Source organism: Labrus mixtus, chromosome 5 (assembly GCF_963584025.1).
Source record: "Labrus mixtus chromosome 5, fLabMix1.1, whole genome shotgun sequence".
NCBI classification, from domain to species: Eukaryota; Metazoa; Chordata; class Actinopteri; order Labriformes; family Labridae; genus Labrus; species Labrus mixtus.
The window spans coordinates 14,403,017-14,421,060 of NC_083616.1; the positions used below are offsets into that span (position 1 = coordinate 14,403,017).

An 18,044-nucleotide genomic window follows, 5' to 3' on the forward strand; every position below is an offset into this window, starting at 1 on the left:
CACATAAACAAACACACACAAAACATGCATACATAGTTTTACATTTTTTTCATGCTGGAATAACATGTTTATGTAAAATGAGGACCGTTCTTACTGACACACCCAAGACTTTACAAATTACAACCTCTGCCTCCCTCTGTGGTTCTGCTCTGCTCCACACTAAGGCCTTTCCCGTAAACCCACAACAGGTCTGAACCAAGAAAACTCACCACTTTTGCAGACTCAGAGGGATTATGTCTCATCAAAATATACAGAGCGTTGTAAAAATATATAATCGGGCCTACATTGTGAGTTTTGTCATCTTAGTAGGGGCAACAGAACAAGCCTGTTCTGTCTCTAACAGACACATCGTTTCGGAGTGCCTTCTAGAGTATCATTGGTTTATTTATGCTCTGCTAAACAACCGACTGCAGCAAAATCCAACAGAACGTACACTGAGAGTGCAACCACAGGTACTGTAACAGGTTAACATTATTGTAAAGCAAAAATCTTAGTATACTATCTTTAGCTTAAACATAATTTCACTTATTTAAAAATCACAACCTTTCCAACTAATTTTTGCTAATTTCTTGGTGCAAGAATATACAGTTCTTTTTCCCCACTGTATCACAGAGACCAACAAGTCTCCTGTGTAATGGCACTATTTTGGGTACCTCACCACTATGGTACACAACAACATGAAACACATTGTTTATAATAGAAAATACAGTTACTAAGCATGTAAGACAAAACATATTTATCTTAATTTAACATTTTTAAAGACGCATACCACCAATATTTGTTTTCATCCTTTATCTGCAAATATTGAAGGCTTGCTGACATGTTTGATCTTACTATTTTGGGAGAGTAAGATAAACATAACAGCCTTTATTAATGTTATGTGACACCAGAACAAGAATGGTCACCTTCAATAAGAACCAGTAGGAGTGTGTCCTCTGCTCTTGTGTTGATTGCATCTGCCTGAATGGCTCTGCCAGCTAGTTGAAGAGGCTGTGGATTCTGAAATCTCCCGTTGGTCCATTGCAGCAGGAGGCAGCTGACATTTTGTTTGTCTATGCACACCAACAGGTAGGGAACAGCTGCCCGGCTGAACGGAGAAACACTGAGGATGTTCTTTTCAAAGTCAAGAGTTTGGAGGAGGGCGAAGGAGCCTCCAGTCCAAACAAAAATCTGCAGGATGGAACATACAAAATAACAAAAAATGAGTTATTCATATGCTGTAAAAATTGAAATTAATTAATTCATTGAATCTTGAAATGTCTGAAACAGATGTAAGATCTGTAGGTCAGCCTCACCTGGCTTGATGCTATTAGGTAATCTCTGCCTTCAGTTGAGAAGTGTTTCACATCCAGAGCTTCTACACCTAAAGTTTGTTCCTAAACAAATCAGATTGTCTAAAATTATATGAAGATAATAAGAGACAAGGTCTTTGAATGTTGTTGCATGACTGGGTTTAGACTCACCAATGTGACATTAAGGTCCATATGCAATTTGAAAATGCTAAGGTTCGTAGCGGGGGAAAAGGGAGGGCCACTGTGAGTGATGCCAATGTAGGTAGATCCATTCACTGCAAACCCAACACAAGAGCTTGGCTCCTGAATCCTAACCGACTGTAACGACCAAAATAAATTGTACCATCAGTGTCAGGCATACTGTACGTATACAGTGGGAACATTATGTACTGGTTGTAAAATAACACTGTTGTTAGCCTACCTCTACTGGCACAAACACACCCTGCCACCTATAAAGAGTAGCCAAGGTGTGTGAGGATCCAAACATAGGCCTCCTATCCAGCCTCATAGCCAGGGGGGAAGACCCTTCAGGAAGTGAGCACCAAGCGGAGGTGGGGTAATCCTCAAAGCTCTGGTACACACCAATCACTGAGAGGGGACCCTCTAGAAAAATAAAGGGACAAAAAGAAAAGAAACATGAGGAAACTGCTATTGGAATGAACGTAGAAAACAAGAGGAAAACAGAACATATATGGGTTATCACTCATCAGTCTCACCAGAGGCCATAGCTGTGTCAGACAGGGTCTCCCATTCCACACTAACAAGTGACTCCAAACCATTACTGCGAGACACGGTGAGGAAGACTGTTCTGCCACCTTCATTAGCAGTCACTTCTGTGTTAGTTCTGAACAGAAAACACAGATAAAGACTATTTTAGCATTTTTTTTCCATGAGTATTATTCTGTGAGTGTTTGTGCATTTGATCACATTTTCAGTTAAAAATATGACACACTACTACAAGTGTTAAAAATATGTAACGTTTCAGAGCCTGGGACCTGTTGATAGTAGGTCCGATGCGGAACAAGCCAGATGGAGCTAAATTCTCCAGGACAGTGATTCGAGTTTGGAGTTGGTCACCCAGACGTGCACCTCCTGTTGGGTTAGTCAGGGTCACACTGAAGGTTTCATTGACTTCAGGTTCAGCGTCAAGTATTGCCCAGATCTCCAACATCTGAAACAACACAGAATAATCTGTCAAACAATGAACCGGTTTATGCTGTGTAATACACAAACTAGTATGTTAATACTGACTTCTAATAGATATTTTAAAAAAGAAACACGTCTTTGTGTACAACAGAGAAGAAAATTCTATCTTAAAAGTAGGGCTGGGCAACGATTAAAAGTTTTAATCGCGTTAATCGCATGAGTTCCTGTGATTAATCGCGATTAATCGCATTGTTATACGCAAAATCCAATAATGAATTAAAAAGTAGTGTATAGCGCACTTTTATTGTAAATGTACTTCTCAACTTAAACAATGTAATCAAAGCAAATAAATACAAAACTAAAGTTTATTGCATTCGTTACAGTCTGGACGCAGAGTGGTGTGGGTCTCCTCTCTGCTCGCTGACTGACAGCCTGTGAGTGCTTTTGGAAGGGGGAGGGGCTCACGGCAGCACCCGCTGCTCGTTGAGGACAGTAACTGCAGAGCAATGCGTGCTTTCACATCAGTTTCTTACACCAAAAAAGTCTCCAATAACACCAGAAAAAGTCGCTAGATTTGTCGCCAAGTTGGCAAAACTGTTTCCTCTTTCCTGTAAGCGCCGCAGCAGACATTAAGTAACATACCAGGCTCGCTCACGATGGAATTTTACAAAATAAAAGCCAGTGAGCAACAGACTTTTACAATAAGAAAATAAATAATAAAAACTGCGTTAATGCGAGATAAAATAATTGTCGGCGATAATTAATTAATGAGTTAACGCGAAAATAAGTAAACATGATTTCTCATTTACCAAGAAAAAATGTTCTCTACCTCACCTTAAACCTGACTCCATCCTCCAGTACCACAAGCCCTCGTGCTGGAGTCAAATCCCCCTCGGCCAGACTGCCGTTGGCATCAGTGATGGTGAACTGAACCGTTACGGAGCCAAATGTGCCTTCCTCTGGGTTTCGAACCACATACAGGGTGGCCACACTCTCACTCAGACCAGACACTGAGGTGGGCTCCTTCAGTAAGAAATGCTCGCTGGTGTTAAAAGAAATGACACCATGTCCATCGTCACTGGCAAGGATATTCACGGTTGCTAAAAGAAAACAGAAAGACGTAGGCTTGAAAATTATTTCATAACATTGTACAACATAACTTCTTCAATCAGCTCATGATTCTTAAAAGACAGCAGTCATTTCAAGTTCTTCAGTTTATTTGACCTACATGACCAGAGATAGATTGATGTTTCAAACACAATCTGGTATTTAAAGTAAAAGATGTTTTCATGTTCCATTTCAAAGTTTTTGCTACGTAAACTGTAGAAGGTACACAACAAGGTTGTTGTTGTTATTACGTAACAACCTGATTTGATGTGAATCAAATCCTGGCCCTGTTGAGTCTTATGTATACCATATTTGTATACCAGCATATTAGATGGATATTTTTTTTCTATGGCCATGGTATAAGACCTCTTCAATGAAAAGCAGAAGATCTACGCACATCATGCTGACACTGTTTGTACCACTGTCATATTATCTACCTGTTGTGTTGGTGCCCAGCTCAAGCCCCGGTGAAGGCTCGGACAGGATGAGCTGGAATCTCTCAGCTCCCTCTGGAACATCGTCATCGATAATCTGCACTTCTACAAACTTAAACCTTTCACCATCGACAAAATGCAGCGTCTGGAAGAAGAGAGGAGGTTTTTCGGTTAATAAAGTGTCTGACATGTCTGTCTAAACTATAAGTTAATGAGTTCATACTGAGGTAAGGATAGCTCCCCTTTATTTAGATTCTTGACGACATTTTAATTCTCATCAGACTTCTTACTCAGAAATAAAGAGCCCTTTTCCATGACAAGAATCTAGAGCAGGTCCAGTTACCTGTGACTGTACCCTTGTAGATTTGAATGCTTCTGTAAGTATTATAGGATGTGCTGTGTTATTACACATGCAGTCTGTTTTCTTTGTGTACAGTGTGTGTACCTCTGTATAATACTGACCATTTCACTGGTATTGTAATCCAGTCCTTGTTGAGCTTCCAGATTCTGAGCATAGAAGAAAAGAGAGACATTTCCATACGCCCCCTTGCTCCTGTAGGCCACGAGAGTAAGGGTCCCTATTGTTTCATTCACTTCAAACCTGGAGAGCAGACCATATTTGGATGAGAAATGTATTTCTATACTACTCAACATAAATGAATATAAGCACATTGCATTTCTTACATGGTACTTGTCCATTCAATGACTCCTCTTATCCCATCATTGGCAGCAATGCTAACCTCAGCGACCAAACCCTGAGTGTCTGGAGAAAGGACAACACACATAGAGGAAACATGTTTTATCCTTCAGACTTTCAATTGGCATCAATAATAGAATTAAAAGTATTAGCTTCAGCCGTGGCTTTATGGTTCCATCTACAGTGCAAGCATCAACAGCAAGAAATGAAAGAGGAAACTGTAGGCAATCTAAAAGCAGTCATGGCACATTTGACCAAAAGATTACAGCTAAGAAGCGTCTCCTGTAAGTGGATGGGTAGACTGAGCAGCCAAGTCTTTTGGATGGACTGATTTATGACCCTCCACGGCCTAGACACCGGGAGGCCAGCTCCAGGTTTAGTTTGGCTTTCTCTATCCTCGCAACACAGTGCTACTCGGCTCCAAACAAATCCCCAGGCTTCCTCAATCATGGAAGGCATCAATCTCCCCCATCCAAGCCACATAATGACTGCTGCCAAAAGAGCGGCCGAGTGTTTACTGTGACTGCGTAGAGAGGGTGGATAGTATTCTTGGAGTCTCCAAGTGCTGCTGTAATGTTCTGTCTACTCATCACTTTCTAAAGTTACTCATTCATAAATTGGACTGTGGTTTGGATTATGCAAAAGCAGTAACTACCAAGCTCTTTCATAGTGCATTTTGGCAGTCAACTAAATTGTTGTAGTTTAATATACCACACAGGAACATTGTATATAAAACTCCATGGTTTTCAGCTAAAGCATGTAAACATACAGACGGTGACAAATTAAAGGGAAAACCCAAAATAATGTGGCTAAGCAAGGTGGTAGGCCATCAAAACAGCTTCAATATGGAATTGATTCTACAAATCTGGAGGGATGGAACAAAACCTTCCAAATGATACTCCCTCATTTGTTGTTTCAGTGATGCCTTGTGAGCTTTTGGACATAATCACTTGCAGTAAACATTTCTCATGATAGGAAGAAGGTTATGACTCCAGACAACTTATATTGAAGTGACTCTTTCCTCTAAGGGGACAAGAAGCCCCATCAGTGCCACCAAACAAACCCCTCGGCTTAACAGAGACAACAAATGTCTTCACTGCAAAAACATCAGCTTTTCCTTTATTTTGTCACCTGTCCATATGAGCTTGCAATTTTACCTGGCAGTGTGCAAAACACAACCTCTACTCATCAAACCGGGCAAATAGAAGAAAGTGATTTAATTAAAGGACACAATTAAACACAAATGTTAAATACAGAAAAAGTACAAATACGTTTTTTTTTAGTCTTTTAACAACCCAATGATTGGAAATTCAATCACAACTTTCATAAGGATCATTTTCAATCTACTTCTCCATACCTAGTTGTGGAACAGTGGCAAGGGTCGTGATGAGAACTGCTGATGTTATGTTGACCAAGAAGAACTCTTGCAGCTCTGGCGTGTCATCCTTTAAGAAAGTGGAAATGAAAAGCTTTTAATTCCACATTCAAAGTAAATTATCTGTAAGGAAGCTGAGCTTGGTTCAAAATGGAGTAAGAGATTTCAGGCAGAAATAATGTATTTTATTGATGAAACAACTTAAAGATAGAGTCAGTAGTTTTTTTTTTCCTAAAACAGAAAATATAGACTCATACAAAAGTAATGTTGCATCTATCATGTCATCTTGGCCTCCATGCATGTGTGGTGGTGACTGTGTCTGCAGAGTTCTCTGCCGGGAATTTAATGTTTTGTTTTAGTTGACTCAGGATGTTTCTGAGTGGGTAGCTGGTGTGTTTACCCCAGCCAATGACAGCACGCAGGTGAGTTTGGGAGTGGATACAATTCAGCCATTAAATGCGATTCAAAACCGGCGGCGGACGTAGGGGCAAAGAAGAGAAAATATAATCATACCAAGGCGAAACGCTTCGCTGATAAAGTGAAATGAGATTGAACCATGTGTTGGTTTTCACCTGCGGAAGCGGAGTTGGCCTGCTTTCTGTTGGACAGGCAGGTGCCAAGCACCGTCGGTTAGCTTGTGCTAGCTTGCTAAATCATCAGATTTTCCATTACAGCAAATGTAATATTCTCAGGTAGACTGCAGTGTAGGTACAAGCAGTAAATGTACACTCTAAGTCCTGCGGTGGACGTGCGCTATGAGCCCAGGAGGAGGGGCCCAGTTTGAATGCTGTGTTTAAGAGCTGCAACGAACATTGCTGCTGACTCTACTTTTAACATTGCAACTCAAAAGACACCTTGTATAATCAAAAGGAATAAAAACTGTTAAATTGGGTAATTATGATTTTGAGAAACAAGTCTTTCCAGACCTTTCATGTATGCCTTCACATTTAATGGAGAGACGACTGAAAAATCGAAGAAAGATACAGTCTTTACCTCTAGTATGGTGACAGGGATGGCAACAGAAGTCTGTCCGTCCTGAAGGATTACAGAACCAGTGCCAGCGATGAAGTCTTGTCCCGGGTCAGCGAGAGCACCCTCTATCTGGGACAGGTCTTGTAAAGAACCTCTTATAACCTCATAGGTGATGTTCACCGCTCCTGTACAAATACATTTTAGTAAGATGTCGGTTGTGGCTTAGCGCTAAGCATGAAGAAGAATAAACTCAAAGAAAATCCATTCATTAAGTTCTCATTTTTTCAAACTGACCTGAGGCTCCAAACTCTCTTTTGACGTAAATGTTAACAGTCCGGTCCTGTTCCTCTGTGGTCACCTTGAGGGACGATGGGGCAATTGTCAGTAGCCCATAGGGTTCATCGCTGGTGTCCACAGAAATCACTGCCTCACTGCCCTGAGCATCAAGAGCAGCATGGCCAGTCTCCACAACACCTGTGTTTGCAAACCAGAGTCATGACCATCTGTGTAAGAATTCTATCTTGGGTTATTTTAGGGTATTTAAGAATTTTCTTCACAATCATTTCAGGCTCAATGACCAACCATAAAGAGGCTAAGATTAGATATAAAGATCAGACACTAAGATCATTACCAAACGTTTGTATATTGGACAAGGACATTTTGTATTCATCCTTATCCTCTGGTGTGACATCATCGAGAAGTTGTAGGACTATGGTGTCATTCAGTTCACCCTGTAGGAGACACGGCAAATAACAGCTGTTCAGTTGATTTAGTAAGTTGTGTGTTGAAACCTTTAACCAGCCACAAAGAGATCAAAAATAACAACATGCTGATCTGTGCCAAAGTCTGCATGTTAATGCTTGGTAATGATGGTTTTTACCTCCGTAAAGAAAAGTGTCCCTGATGTTTGGGTGAACGTCCGGAGTACACGCGGCCCTTGTACAGTCCAGTCCAGAGTGACATTACCTCGACCTGGCGCAGTTCTCATCACTAATAGGGATAGCATCTCACCTGTAATTCAAAAACATAATGCAATAAGACCGTATACTGACTGTAAAAAAAAAAAAAGTTGAAATAGTATTGAGTCTTATTTCACCCAAGTAAGTGATTGATTATATGTTACTAAATTAAAAAAAAATGAAAATTTTAAAATCATTTATACAGTAAGACTTACGCTACATCAATCAAAAGCCTGTATTTGACCAGTTTTAATGTGGAGAACTATTATGTGAAGTAAATAGTGTTCTATAGAGATTAATGCATTTATGGACATCAAATCTACATTTCTTTCTTTATGCTTAATATGCCACAAGAAGCATCTCAGGGTCCATAAATGTTTGAATATTTATCAGACTTCAACCATGAAGATTTAATTTCAACATAATGTCTGACAACCTCAGGGTCCACCTGTTAGTGCATGCTACCTTTCCAGGAGTCTATATCCCATAAGCTTGCACTCAGACATAATTACAAACATATCTAGTGAAGGAAAGTGGAAAGGATATAGAATTTTATAAGTCTAGAGATATCGATGTATATACTATGGATCAAATATCCAAATACGTCTTGCTTGTCACCCAAGATAGTAACCGACCTTCTCTGGCGATCACAGATCGTGAAGAGGGATGGAATCCAACTATCCCAGCCACGTTATCGTTAGCAAGTATCACTATGGTAACGGTGTCAGAGCTGGGTAGGATTCGACTTCCTCCTTCTGTATTCACAAGACCAATCATGAGGCTCTCGTTGTCCTCTGGCTCAATATCGTCTCTGATAACAATCTCTATCGTCTTCTTTAGATCACCTGAAGAAACAGGGAGAATAAAGGACATCATTAAGTGCACATGCTAATGTTGTTTTAATTATCCTTACTTATCTTGTTGAAATACGTAGAAACAATCATGACAATAGGACATTTTTACAAATTATTAAATTTGAGAAGATGTTGGTTTTCACATGGCTTTATGGGGAATTATAATAACAACATATTAAAGTTAAATCAGTCAGTGGTCCTCATACCATCAAAGACTAGAGTCCCTCCAGTCCCAGTGAAGTCAGCATCTGGTGTGGCTTTTCCTCCAACAAACCTCCACTCTACAGTAACAGTGCCAAGATTCCCTCCTCTCCTCTCTATGACCAGGGGCACCACAACCAGAGGCTCTTCACGAACCTCCAGATAGAGCCCCTCGTTCCGGGCGCCTGGACTGAGGCTGTATATCAAAAACACCCCAAATGCATCTCCATTCATGCCTATAGTTACCACCGCTTTGTCTGGCAGGCCAATCGTGGGCAGGTTCTTTGGTACCACAGGCAGATTTATCAGCTCTACCTTCAAAAAACACATACGGTAGTTATGTTTAAGTAAATATTTTCGAATAAAATTAGGCATAAATAAGACTACCTTGAAAAACGCTCATAAAGATAACAGGCAAATATATATGTATGACTGAGTTTTACCTGTAAGATCTGTATGTTGAAGCTCTCATCCATTTCAGGGAACTTATCAGTCAAGATTGGGACTGAGAGGTTGGTGACCCCTGACCCATCATCCATGAAGGCACTTTGAGCTGTCACAGGAGAAAAATCACTCCCTGCTTCAGCCTGGCCACTAAACAGGACTGCAGCAGCAGTGGTGTTTTTTACATAAGTTATAACCTGAGAGTTCGGTGTCAGTTGGTCAGCCCCTGAAGTCACCCAGGTGCAAGATGGTGAGGTCATGTCTGGTGACAGGGAGAAGGCCTGGCAGGCACGCTCTCTCAGACAAGCAGCAGCACACACAGCCAGGGGGTCTGTCTGACCAGTTATATTCACTGTCCTAAGGAGGGGGACTGAGGGAATGCCTGGTTTTGGGAGTTCATAGTACATCAGAAGGTTCTGGTTATCCTTCTGAACCAAACCAACAACGTCAATCTCAGAGGTGCTGTACAAGATCTCCAAGCGACCAAAGTGTCCACCACTGAAATACAGGTGACAGAAGAAGTGATTGAGTTTTAGCCTTAGTACAAGAAAATACATTTTCCCAAAGAAACACAAAACAAGTACCTCCTGCGGACAGTAATATTAGCCCTATAAACTCCCTCCAGGGGCTCTTGAACGCGGTAAACAGATTGTTCAAAGAACACAGTCCCATATGGGTTGTCATTAGCAGGCACTATGATGTTGACGGATGTATCAGCTCCAAGGTTTCCCCCATTACTGGCACCAGTAAGCTCCACCTTAATTATCTAGAGAGGACAAAAATGTTCGAGGAACAATTGATCTTAAATGATTCAAATATTTCACAGGATATATATTATTTCAGATAATCCACACTAGCGTTCTTACCTCTGTGATTTCAGGTACATCGTCAGATAAAATCTCTACTTGCAGCGTCTTCATGGTCTCTCCAGGAGCAAATCTAACCTCCCCCGATGTGGGTCTGATGTCCCCATTTGCTAGTTTACCGTTTACAGTGGCTTGCCATTGGACTACCACTGTGCCAATAGTACCAGCATTACGCACAATTGGCAACTTGACCTCAATGGAGTTAGATCCTGGTTCTTCTATGGTGACTGGAATAGCTTGGAAGACTATGGGGAAAATCAAGAGAGGTACTCCTTGAACAATTAACTATAATTATTTATAACTATAACTATAACTATTTATAATTTCTGAATATAATTATTTGAATAGTCTAAAATAAAATGAAACATATCCTGGATGATGCTTACTTACCAAAGGCACCGAATGGATCGTCAGAAGGCAGTATGGTGATGATGGCACGGGTGAGCTCCCCCAGAAGAGCTCCGCCTGTGGTTTGGTTGATGAGCTCGATAAGAAAGGTCTCCTCCAACTCCGGGACCATATCATTGATGACATAGACGGGAACAGATTTACTGGACTCTCCCTCTAGGAGGACAACATCAGTGGAGGCTACACTGTAGTCCTCACCTATAGGATTTCACAAAGTAATAGATATACATGAAGACATGTCCTGCCCATCTCACGTGTTTAGAGAGATCTTCAAATTCATACTTCCTGGCCAAAACTTACTGACTCTGGCAGTCAAAGGCACTGCTCTGAACTTGACAGACACGTCTGCAAAAATCCCTCCGACACGTGTAACATTAATGATGGGTCCAACATAGTGCTCAGCAACACTGACAGCAGAAGCCGATAACTGAAGGACTCCAAAAGCATCATCGCTCGCCTCCACTATGACCTGGGCAAAGGTGTCAGTCAGGGGGCCCACAGAAGGGGAATTGGAAACTGAAAGGGATGATAGGAAGATGTTTCTTGAGTTGAGTTTTGGAAATGGAAGTCTTTGTATGTTAAACTTTTTTTTATGTGTTAATGTGTTTACTTTTGGAGTTTCAGTATCTTACTGGATCTTTCCTGCTCTCCTTCGATAAGCTGAACACTGATCAACTTCACAAAAATTGACTCGTCTCTCTCTGGATCCTCATCATCTAGCACTTGAAGTCTGATGTTTGCTTCACTCTGATTGGCCAAGAACACAACAGAATCCAGGAGAGGGACAAAATCCCACCCCTCAGTAGCCCGGCCCACTCCAGGGGTCCTGAAAGGTTCTGGTTGTGCCTCTTTAAGTGTCCCATATGTCACATTCACCTAGACATGTTCAAATACAAAAAAAACATTCTGATTATTTATTGAAAGACAGAGTAACGGAATCATAATGGTTCCTTTTATCATTAAAACAATTCTAAACTTCTACAGTAGGACACACCTGACCCATCAGGCCTCTCTGTCGCAGGATGTTGAGGGAGACAGATGAGTCAGCTTCAGGAAGTCGGACAGACCTTGTTTCGTTAGCGAATACAAAAACCCCATAGGGGTCATCACTGGCGAGTACAGTCAGAGTAGCAGATATCTGAGGTCCCAGACGACCGTGGGAGACATTAACCAATGACACAGTGAAACTTCTGTCCAGCTCAGGGATCTCATCTTGAGCCACATCAATGATGATATTCTCTGTAGTCTGCCCTACTCCAAAGGTGATGTTCCCAAACCTGCTGAGGAGCTCCCCCTCAGAGCTGGGATCAACCTCCCAGTACACAGTTACATTGGAGAGGTCACCAAAGGACCGATCCACCTGGGAGAGAAACAAAAAAGCAAACATAGCATGACGGTACAATGGTCATGACCCGTGACACTTAAAGTAATTACTTTGGCTCCGTGTCCACCTAGCTTATTTACCAGACAAAAAAGCGCTGGCTGTGCTCTCTGCAGCACTTGCATCAAGTGTTTGTGCACTGCGAAAAAAAAAGTGCTGCACGTCCGTCCTGTCTCTATGACAGCAGCCTGTTGACAACAGCCGCTGTATGACCGACACAGCACTGTTGCTTTTTACTGTTTTTAATTTGAGATCGCTTTTACCCCAGCAGATTTTGAGCAAAGAGGATATGGGTACAAGACATGATCTTTGGGTGGCAAAAACACAGGGAATATCATACATTTGGAAAAGAGTGCCAGTGACGCAGTGCCTTTCTGAAAAGTTTAAAGATTTTCAACTCAGAGCGCTCGGACAAAAAAGGCAGATGACTTGGAAAAAAATATGCTGGCCGCTGCGTTTTTTCTCCAGACGGCCTCCTGCTACTGCAAACACTCTCTTCTTGTTGAAAACAATTTAAAAAAACGCTGGCACTCAGAATAAAACGCTAGGTGGACACAGGGCTTTATTTTTTCTAAGCACATTGTTAAAATAATTACATGCTAATGCAAACATGTTTTTGTGTCTCAGTGGTCATGATCTAATATTTAACTGTGTATGACACGGACCTGAAGCACCACAGAGCTACGTCCATCCTCTGGTTCTGTCCCATTGATAGAGAGAGATCTAGGGCTGAACTGAAACACTCCATGGGCATCATCAGAAGCAGCAATGGTCACTGTGATGCGAGACGCAACTCCCAAGCTGGCTACACACAAAATACAAGATTTTACCGTTTAGCAATACATATGGGCTCCATTTTTAAAATGACCTAATCCTCATAGAACAGAAATATAAAGACGGTTTTCTTTTATTTTCAGAAAAAAGTGATATCAAGGGCATAAGAATGAAAAAGGCAGCTTCATTCAAAAAGTAAGTTATTTCAGAAGGTGTGACAGCAGCCTAAACTAAAAGTAAAACACTTGGATTTAATGTCACTTGCTTCTGGATACTGCTGGTAAAGACTATTTGCTTTTCCCACATTACTCTCCTTGCGTTCTCTTACAAACAGGTCAGAGTACAATGTAAACACCACACAGAGTTAATTAAATGTGCATGTCCATGATCAAATGAATATCTAATGTAGATAAAGGGTCACTTTGAAAGCAGCAGGTTAGTTGATCCATAATATGACTAATATGCAAGATGTGGGTGTAAGGGGAAAGGAACTAAAACAAGAAGCTGTTTGGTCAGTTGAGGAAGGGGATACTTACCATGGTGGTAGAAGGATGGAAGGAGGAAGTCAGAGTCACTCTCACCACTACCACTCCCTTCACTATTCAGATACTGACCCACTTATGGATCACACAGGAGGATCAAACAAGTGTCACACCAGAGAAGCAGATGTCAAAGGGCAAATAGGAAGGAGGGTAGGAGGAAGGCAGTTGCGGATGTTGGAGGGTACGAGAGAACACAGAAGCACAGCACACAAAACACACAAAAACAAAGCAGGGCAAAACACAGGGTCAATTCAGCTATAAACAAAGGTTCAGGCAAAGGAACTAAATTTAAGAAAAACGACTAATAAAACAACTTCTTGAATTTGGGGTCAAGTATCTCACCTCCTCCATCAGCATTGTAGAGCTCCACTCTAAAAATCTTGTCCAGCTCTGGGACAGGATTATCAACGATAGTCACAGGGATAAACTTTAATCGTTCCCCTGGAAGAAAGTCCAGAATGCCGTCTGAGTCCTGCAAGAGAAAGAGAAGGAGGAAATCAGAGATGCAATCACCATGTACTTATTATTCACTAATTCATGTGTGCATAAGTGGTATCTATAATGGTTGGATAGATGGATGGATGGATCAGTAAGATTAAAGAATAACTAACCTCATAGTCTTCAGGGCTGGATGCTGTGAAGGGGGTCGTCCTGTATCCTACCATGATCCTTCCTAAAAGGCCCTGGGCCCTGGCCACCAACAAACGGACTTGTCCATCTTCCTCATTAACAGTTATGTGAGCAGGCTCGAAAACAGGAGAGATTAGTCCTTCTCCTGGAGGGCTGGGCTGAAACTGCAGCAGGCCTGCATAAAGGTAGAGTCAGTTTCAGGGATGATTATAAGAGAAAAAATAAGGGAGTAAATTATAAAAAAAAAAGAGGGAAAAGATGGGATAAGAGTAGAAGTGGGTTGGGTTGGGTTGGGGAGGAATATTATCACAAAATAATCAAATACATTTGTTATAACCAAGGAGCAATAGTACTTAATTTCGACGTGTAAGTAAATACCATAAGGGTGATCACTAGCTGTGACAGTGACAATGTTGACGGAGCTATTTGGATCAATGCTCGCTCCGCTGGTGGGGGTGGAACCCGGCTTCCCGTCACCAGACTCTGCTGACACCAGAGTGATCTGAAAGGACTCTGCCAGCTCTGGAAGGTTATCATCCAACACTAACAGGTTCAACACCTAAAGGACAGATATTAATATAAACATAACAAGTTAAGTAAGCAAGCTAATATTGCATTTTTTGTAAAATATGATCATTGAGTCTGAGCTGTGTTCCACAAGCATATATTTAAATCTTAATGATCAGCAGACACCTGTTGACTTCTGAATAAATTCACAAAGCAAACAACCACTAGGGGGGGCTGGTTGTCTTGAACATTGCATCTTGGTGACTGTATTGTACTGCTGTTAAACTGTATACAGTATTTACATGATTTGCTGATGTGTAAAAAACAGTTCAGACAAGATCCATCACATGCATTTTTATCAGCTGAGAGACTGCACTGTATGTGACCCATGATTAACTCAGAGGGGTTTTCTCTAACTCCTCCAAGACAAATACAGGTCAAACTGTTGAGTCACTCTTACATACACAGTGCACAAACCTCAGAGCGTTGTCCAGGCGTGAAAAGCACAGCACCAGTGGCATTCACAAAATCCTGATGGGCAGGGGTCTCACTGTCCAAGGTATCCAGTTGGGTGACATTGTAGTTGACATAAACATGGTCCAGAGATCCGCGCAAACGCTCGATCACACAAGAGATGGTGGAGCCTTCCTCAGTGGTCTATAAGAACAAAGCAAGGGAATTATATTGACGATTAATTCTGTACTAATGGAGGAAATGATGAATGCTGCATTTATCCTACTGTAGTTATGCAGTTTTCAATTATTAGAGAAGGCAGTATTTTTGATTACAGCACAGTGTTAATGGGATTTGCAGAGGAAGCACCTGATAGCCTACATGCCACTACAGCTCTATATCCCCAAAGGATCAAGATCCTCTGGTTCTGATGGAATGCCATCGCCGGCCCTGCCACCTGTTGTGTTCATGGAACGTGGAACAAGATATCCTTTTCCAGTGCTGGAACTCCTGCTCTACTTCTACAGGAATGCCCTGACAGGCAGACCTGCCGCAGCCTCACCAGCTGTCGCTCTACCTGAGAGGGCCCAACACGTGAGCCCACGTATCTAATCAAACTAAAAACGGAGAGCATGCTCTCTCTGCAGCCAGGCATGAAGACTGATAAAATATGTAGCAGGACAGGGACTGACAAACCAGTAGGTTTACATTTCATGTGTCTCTATGCAGATACATGTAGATTCAGCCTTCTCAGAAGAGTTATTCAAATCTTTATTTAATAGTCTGTCTTATGTGCAGTGTTTGTTAGGTTTATTTAGATGTGAATAGCAGGTAAAATGGCTGAATATAAATCACTAGCTACTTTGCACTTACATCAGGTATGCAGGCACCAGTGAAGCCAAAAAGCCCATTGGCATTGTCACTTTTCATGACACGCAATATAGCAGTGGGTCTGGGGAGAGGCAGGCGCGCTCCACCATGAACTGCTACCAACTGTAGATAGAACATCTCCTCTCCCTCCTCCTCATTATCATCCCTGGCCTCCACCACAAATGACTTCTGCCTCTCATCCTGCCGGTAGCGCAGGTAACCTGAAATGCTACGCAGGTCTGTTTTAGCAGGCTGGGTGTGGAGCTCGTGGATATGGCTGCGGTTCAGCTTAGTCCTGTACAAGCGGACGTCCTGGAGAAGGCCTGTGTAGCGCTGTTCACCCTCAGGATCTGAACCAATATACACAGACGCAGGTCCTGGAGTAAAAATACAGAGAGGGAAAAAAAGGTACATATTTTGAATGAACAGGCTAGCGTTCTTAAACAATATATGTACGAGTAGTTTAAGTAGGTAATGGCTCGATACACAAGTGAAACAAATGACTTTCATGGCTCCAAGCATGAATTACAAATTATTGTTTGATCAACATTGCATCTAAAAAAAGCACCAAGGAAAAAATAAACATGTAGTAGATCATTGTAGTGCTCTTTCTCATTAATTATTCATTATGCTGAAACTTACATCTAGGGATATACGTTTTTTCTAAAGGTGTAATTAACCAAGTTTCAAGTTTTAGATAAGAGTTGCCTTATTAAACTTTTACTTGTGATGCTTTTATTTTGCTTTTTATTTTTACTTACACCTAAGTAACTTTCCTGTCTTGAAAACAAATGTGTTCTATTTTGAAAAGACACGTAGAGACATTGACGAGATCGCAAAGTTACAGGAGTAAATGAAAAACAAAAAGAACATTCAAAAGTGGAAAAAAAAAAGTTCTATGTATTAGCTCTTTCTGTGATGTTTTCTTACATATCTTTCTCTCCCAGGTGTGGACACACTACTGGGACACGTACTCGAAGAAGAGAGAGACCCTCCACTAGTTTATTGATAGCAGGACACACTGGCTGTGCGCCATCCACTGTAAAATCATCACTTACTGACACCATGCACACATGTCTCTTTTCAGCTACAGATGTAGAGACATGGCCTAAAACGAGAAAAGTCACAGGCAGATAGTGTCCTTCTGCTGTTTAAAAAGCTAAATTGTGATTATTTTAATTTTACGAATTCGTATTGTCCCATACTGTATGTGTACTGATAACTGTCTCACAAGGTACTGTTACATCATTACTTACGGCTCTGTGCGTATTGCTTCCTCTACTGGTACATTTTTGATTGATTGATTGTACTTTATTTACGTGTCATGCACACAAAGTGCCCAACCGTCATGGGTTTATAAGACACCAGAAATACAGTGGGACAACATTGGAAATATGCCACAGTGAGCAAGTACAAAACCCTGACACAAAGCAATTCCTCTGTGGGTTTGAGTTACTAGTAGCAGACATGATTGATGATTATGTATACATCTACTGTGATTGAAGTTAGCCAAGGAGCCATCAGAATATTTCCCCTCTGGGGGGTTTTGGTCCTATACAGGCTGCGTCTATTGTCTCTGTTAATTAGAGAGGAAAAAGGGAAGAAAAGAAGATGCCGACTGATTCCCTTTAGCAGCAACAATATCCTGCAGTGCTGATTTTAAATGGTCATTGAAGCATTGCAGAGTCCCAACAGACCTGAACAATGAAGAAGTGACTGAGAGGTGGCTGGGTGCATGTGTGTGTGTGTGTGTGTGTGTAATCGTGCGTCTTCAATGTGTACGTAAATGTGAAGACTTGTTTTCATTCCATTTGTGCAAAATAAAGTAAAAAGCCTGAAATCCTGCTCCCAGAAAGTCACACACAAAGTCACCCAATTAGATTCATGAATAGACATCATCATCATTACAAGTACAAGAGCACTGTATTTGTGGCTCTCAGACTCTGACCACGGTGCTGAGACAATAGGAAACAATTCACAGGACAAGAAGTATTTGTACGTCATAATTTGGCCTGTGTATGAATTTGGTGTTTGACATTTGGGGAAATGATTGCGATGAAAAAAGAAAGTCGATAAAATATATTCAACACTTATTAAATAAAAATACAATTCTTCCAATTTTAACAAATTAA

General features: G+C 41.3%; 1 protein-coding gene across 1 annotated transcript in view; it reads right to left on the reverse strand.

Annotated features, from left to right (window-relative positions):
• Nucleotides 1-18,044, reverse strand: part of adgrv1 (adhesion G protein-coupled receptor V1) — a 97,333-nt gene that overhangs the window by 63,249 nt on the left and 16,040 nt on the right. The window contains exons 21-51 of the mRNA XM_061037973.1: nucleotides 15,916-16,289; nucleotides 15,067-15,246; nucleotides 14,461-14,641; nucleotides 14,060-14,257; nucleotides 13,795-13,917; nucleotides 13,443-13,527; nucleotides 12,802-12,937; nucleotides 11,750-12,115; nucleotides 11,388-11,631; nucleotides 11,056-11,271; nucleotides 10,738-10,953; nucleotides 10,348-10,592; nucleotides 10,066-10,247; nucleotides 9,481-9,979; nucleotides 9,043-9,352; nucleotides 8,618-8,827; nucleotides 7,904-8,034; nucleotides 7,655-7,754; nucleotides 7,318-7,497; nucleotides 7,045-7,208; nucleotides 6,034-6,121; nucleotides 4,664-4,742; nucleotides 4,442-4,580; nucleotides 3,983-4,124; nucleotides 3,273-3,538; nucleotides 2,288-2,463; nucleotides 2,009-2,136; nucleotides 1,714-1,895; nucleotides 1,464-1,610; nucleotides 1,296-1,376; nucleotides 906-1,170 (exon numbers count right to left, since the gene is read on the reverse strand). Coding sequence (XP_060893956.1) covers nucleotides 906-1,170; nucleotides 1,296-1,376; nucleotides 1,464-1,610; nucleotides 1,714-1,895; nucleotides 2,009-2,136; nucleotides 2,288-2,463; nucleotides 3,273-3,538; nucleotides 3,983-4,124; nucleotides 4,442-4,580; nucleotides 4,664-4,742; nucleotides 6,034-6,121; nucleotides 7,045-7,208; nucleotides 7,318-7,497; nucleotides 7,655-7,754; nucleotides 7,904-8,034; nucleotides 8,618-8,827; nucleotides 9,043-9,352; nucleotides 9,481-9,979; nucleotides 10,066-10,247; nucleotides 10,348-10,592; nucleotides 10,738-10,953; nucleotides 11,056-11,271; nucleotides 11,388-11,631; nucleotides 11,750-12,115; nucleotides 12,802-12,937; nucleotides 13,443-13,527; nucleotides 13,795-13,917; nucleotides 14,060-14,257; nucleotides 14,461-14,641; nucleotides 15,067-15,246; nucleotides 15,916-16,289 — 6,033 coding nt within the window. The remainder of the gene's footprint in view (nucleotides 1-905; nucleotides 1,171-1,295; nucleotides 1,377-1,463; nucleotides 1,611-1,713; nucleotides 1,896-2,008; nucleotides 2,137-2,287; nucleotides 2,464-3,272; nucleotides 3,539-3,982; nucleotides 4,125-4,441; nucleotides 4,581-4,663; nucleotides 4,743-6,033; nucleotides 6,122-7,044; nucleotides 7,209-7,317; nucleotides 7,498-7,654; nucleotides 7,755-7,903; nucleotides 8,035-8,617; nucleotides 8,828-9,042; nucleotides 9,353-9,480; nucleotides 9,980-10,065; nucleotides 10,248-10,347; nucleotides 10,593-10,737; nucleotides 10,954-11,055; nucleotides 11,272-11,387; nucleotides 11,632-11,749; nucleotides 12,116-12,801; nucleotides 12,938-13,442; nucleotides 13,528-13,794; nucleotides 13,918-14,059; nucleotides 14,258-14,460; nucleotides 14,642-15,066; nucleotides 15,247-15,915; nucleotides 16,290-18,044) is intronic.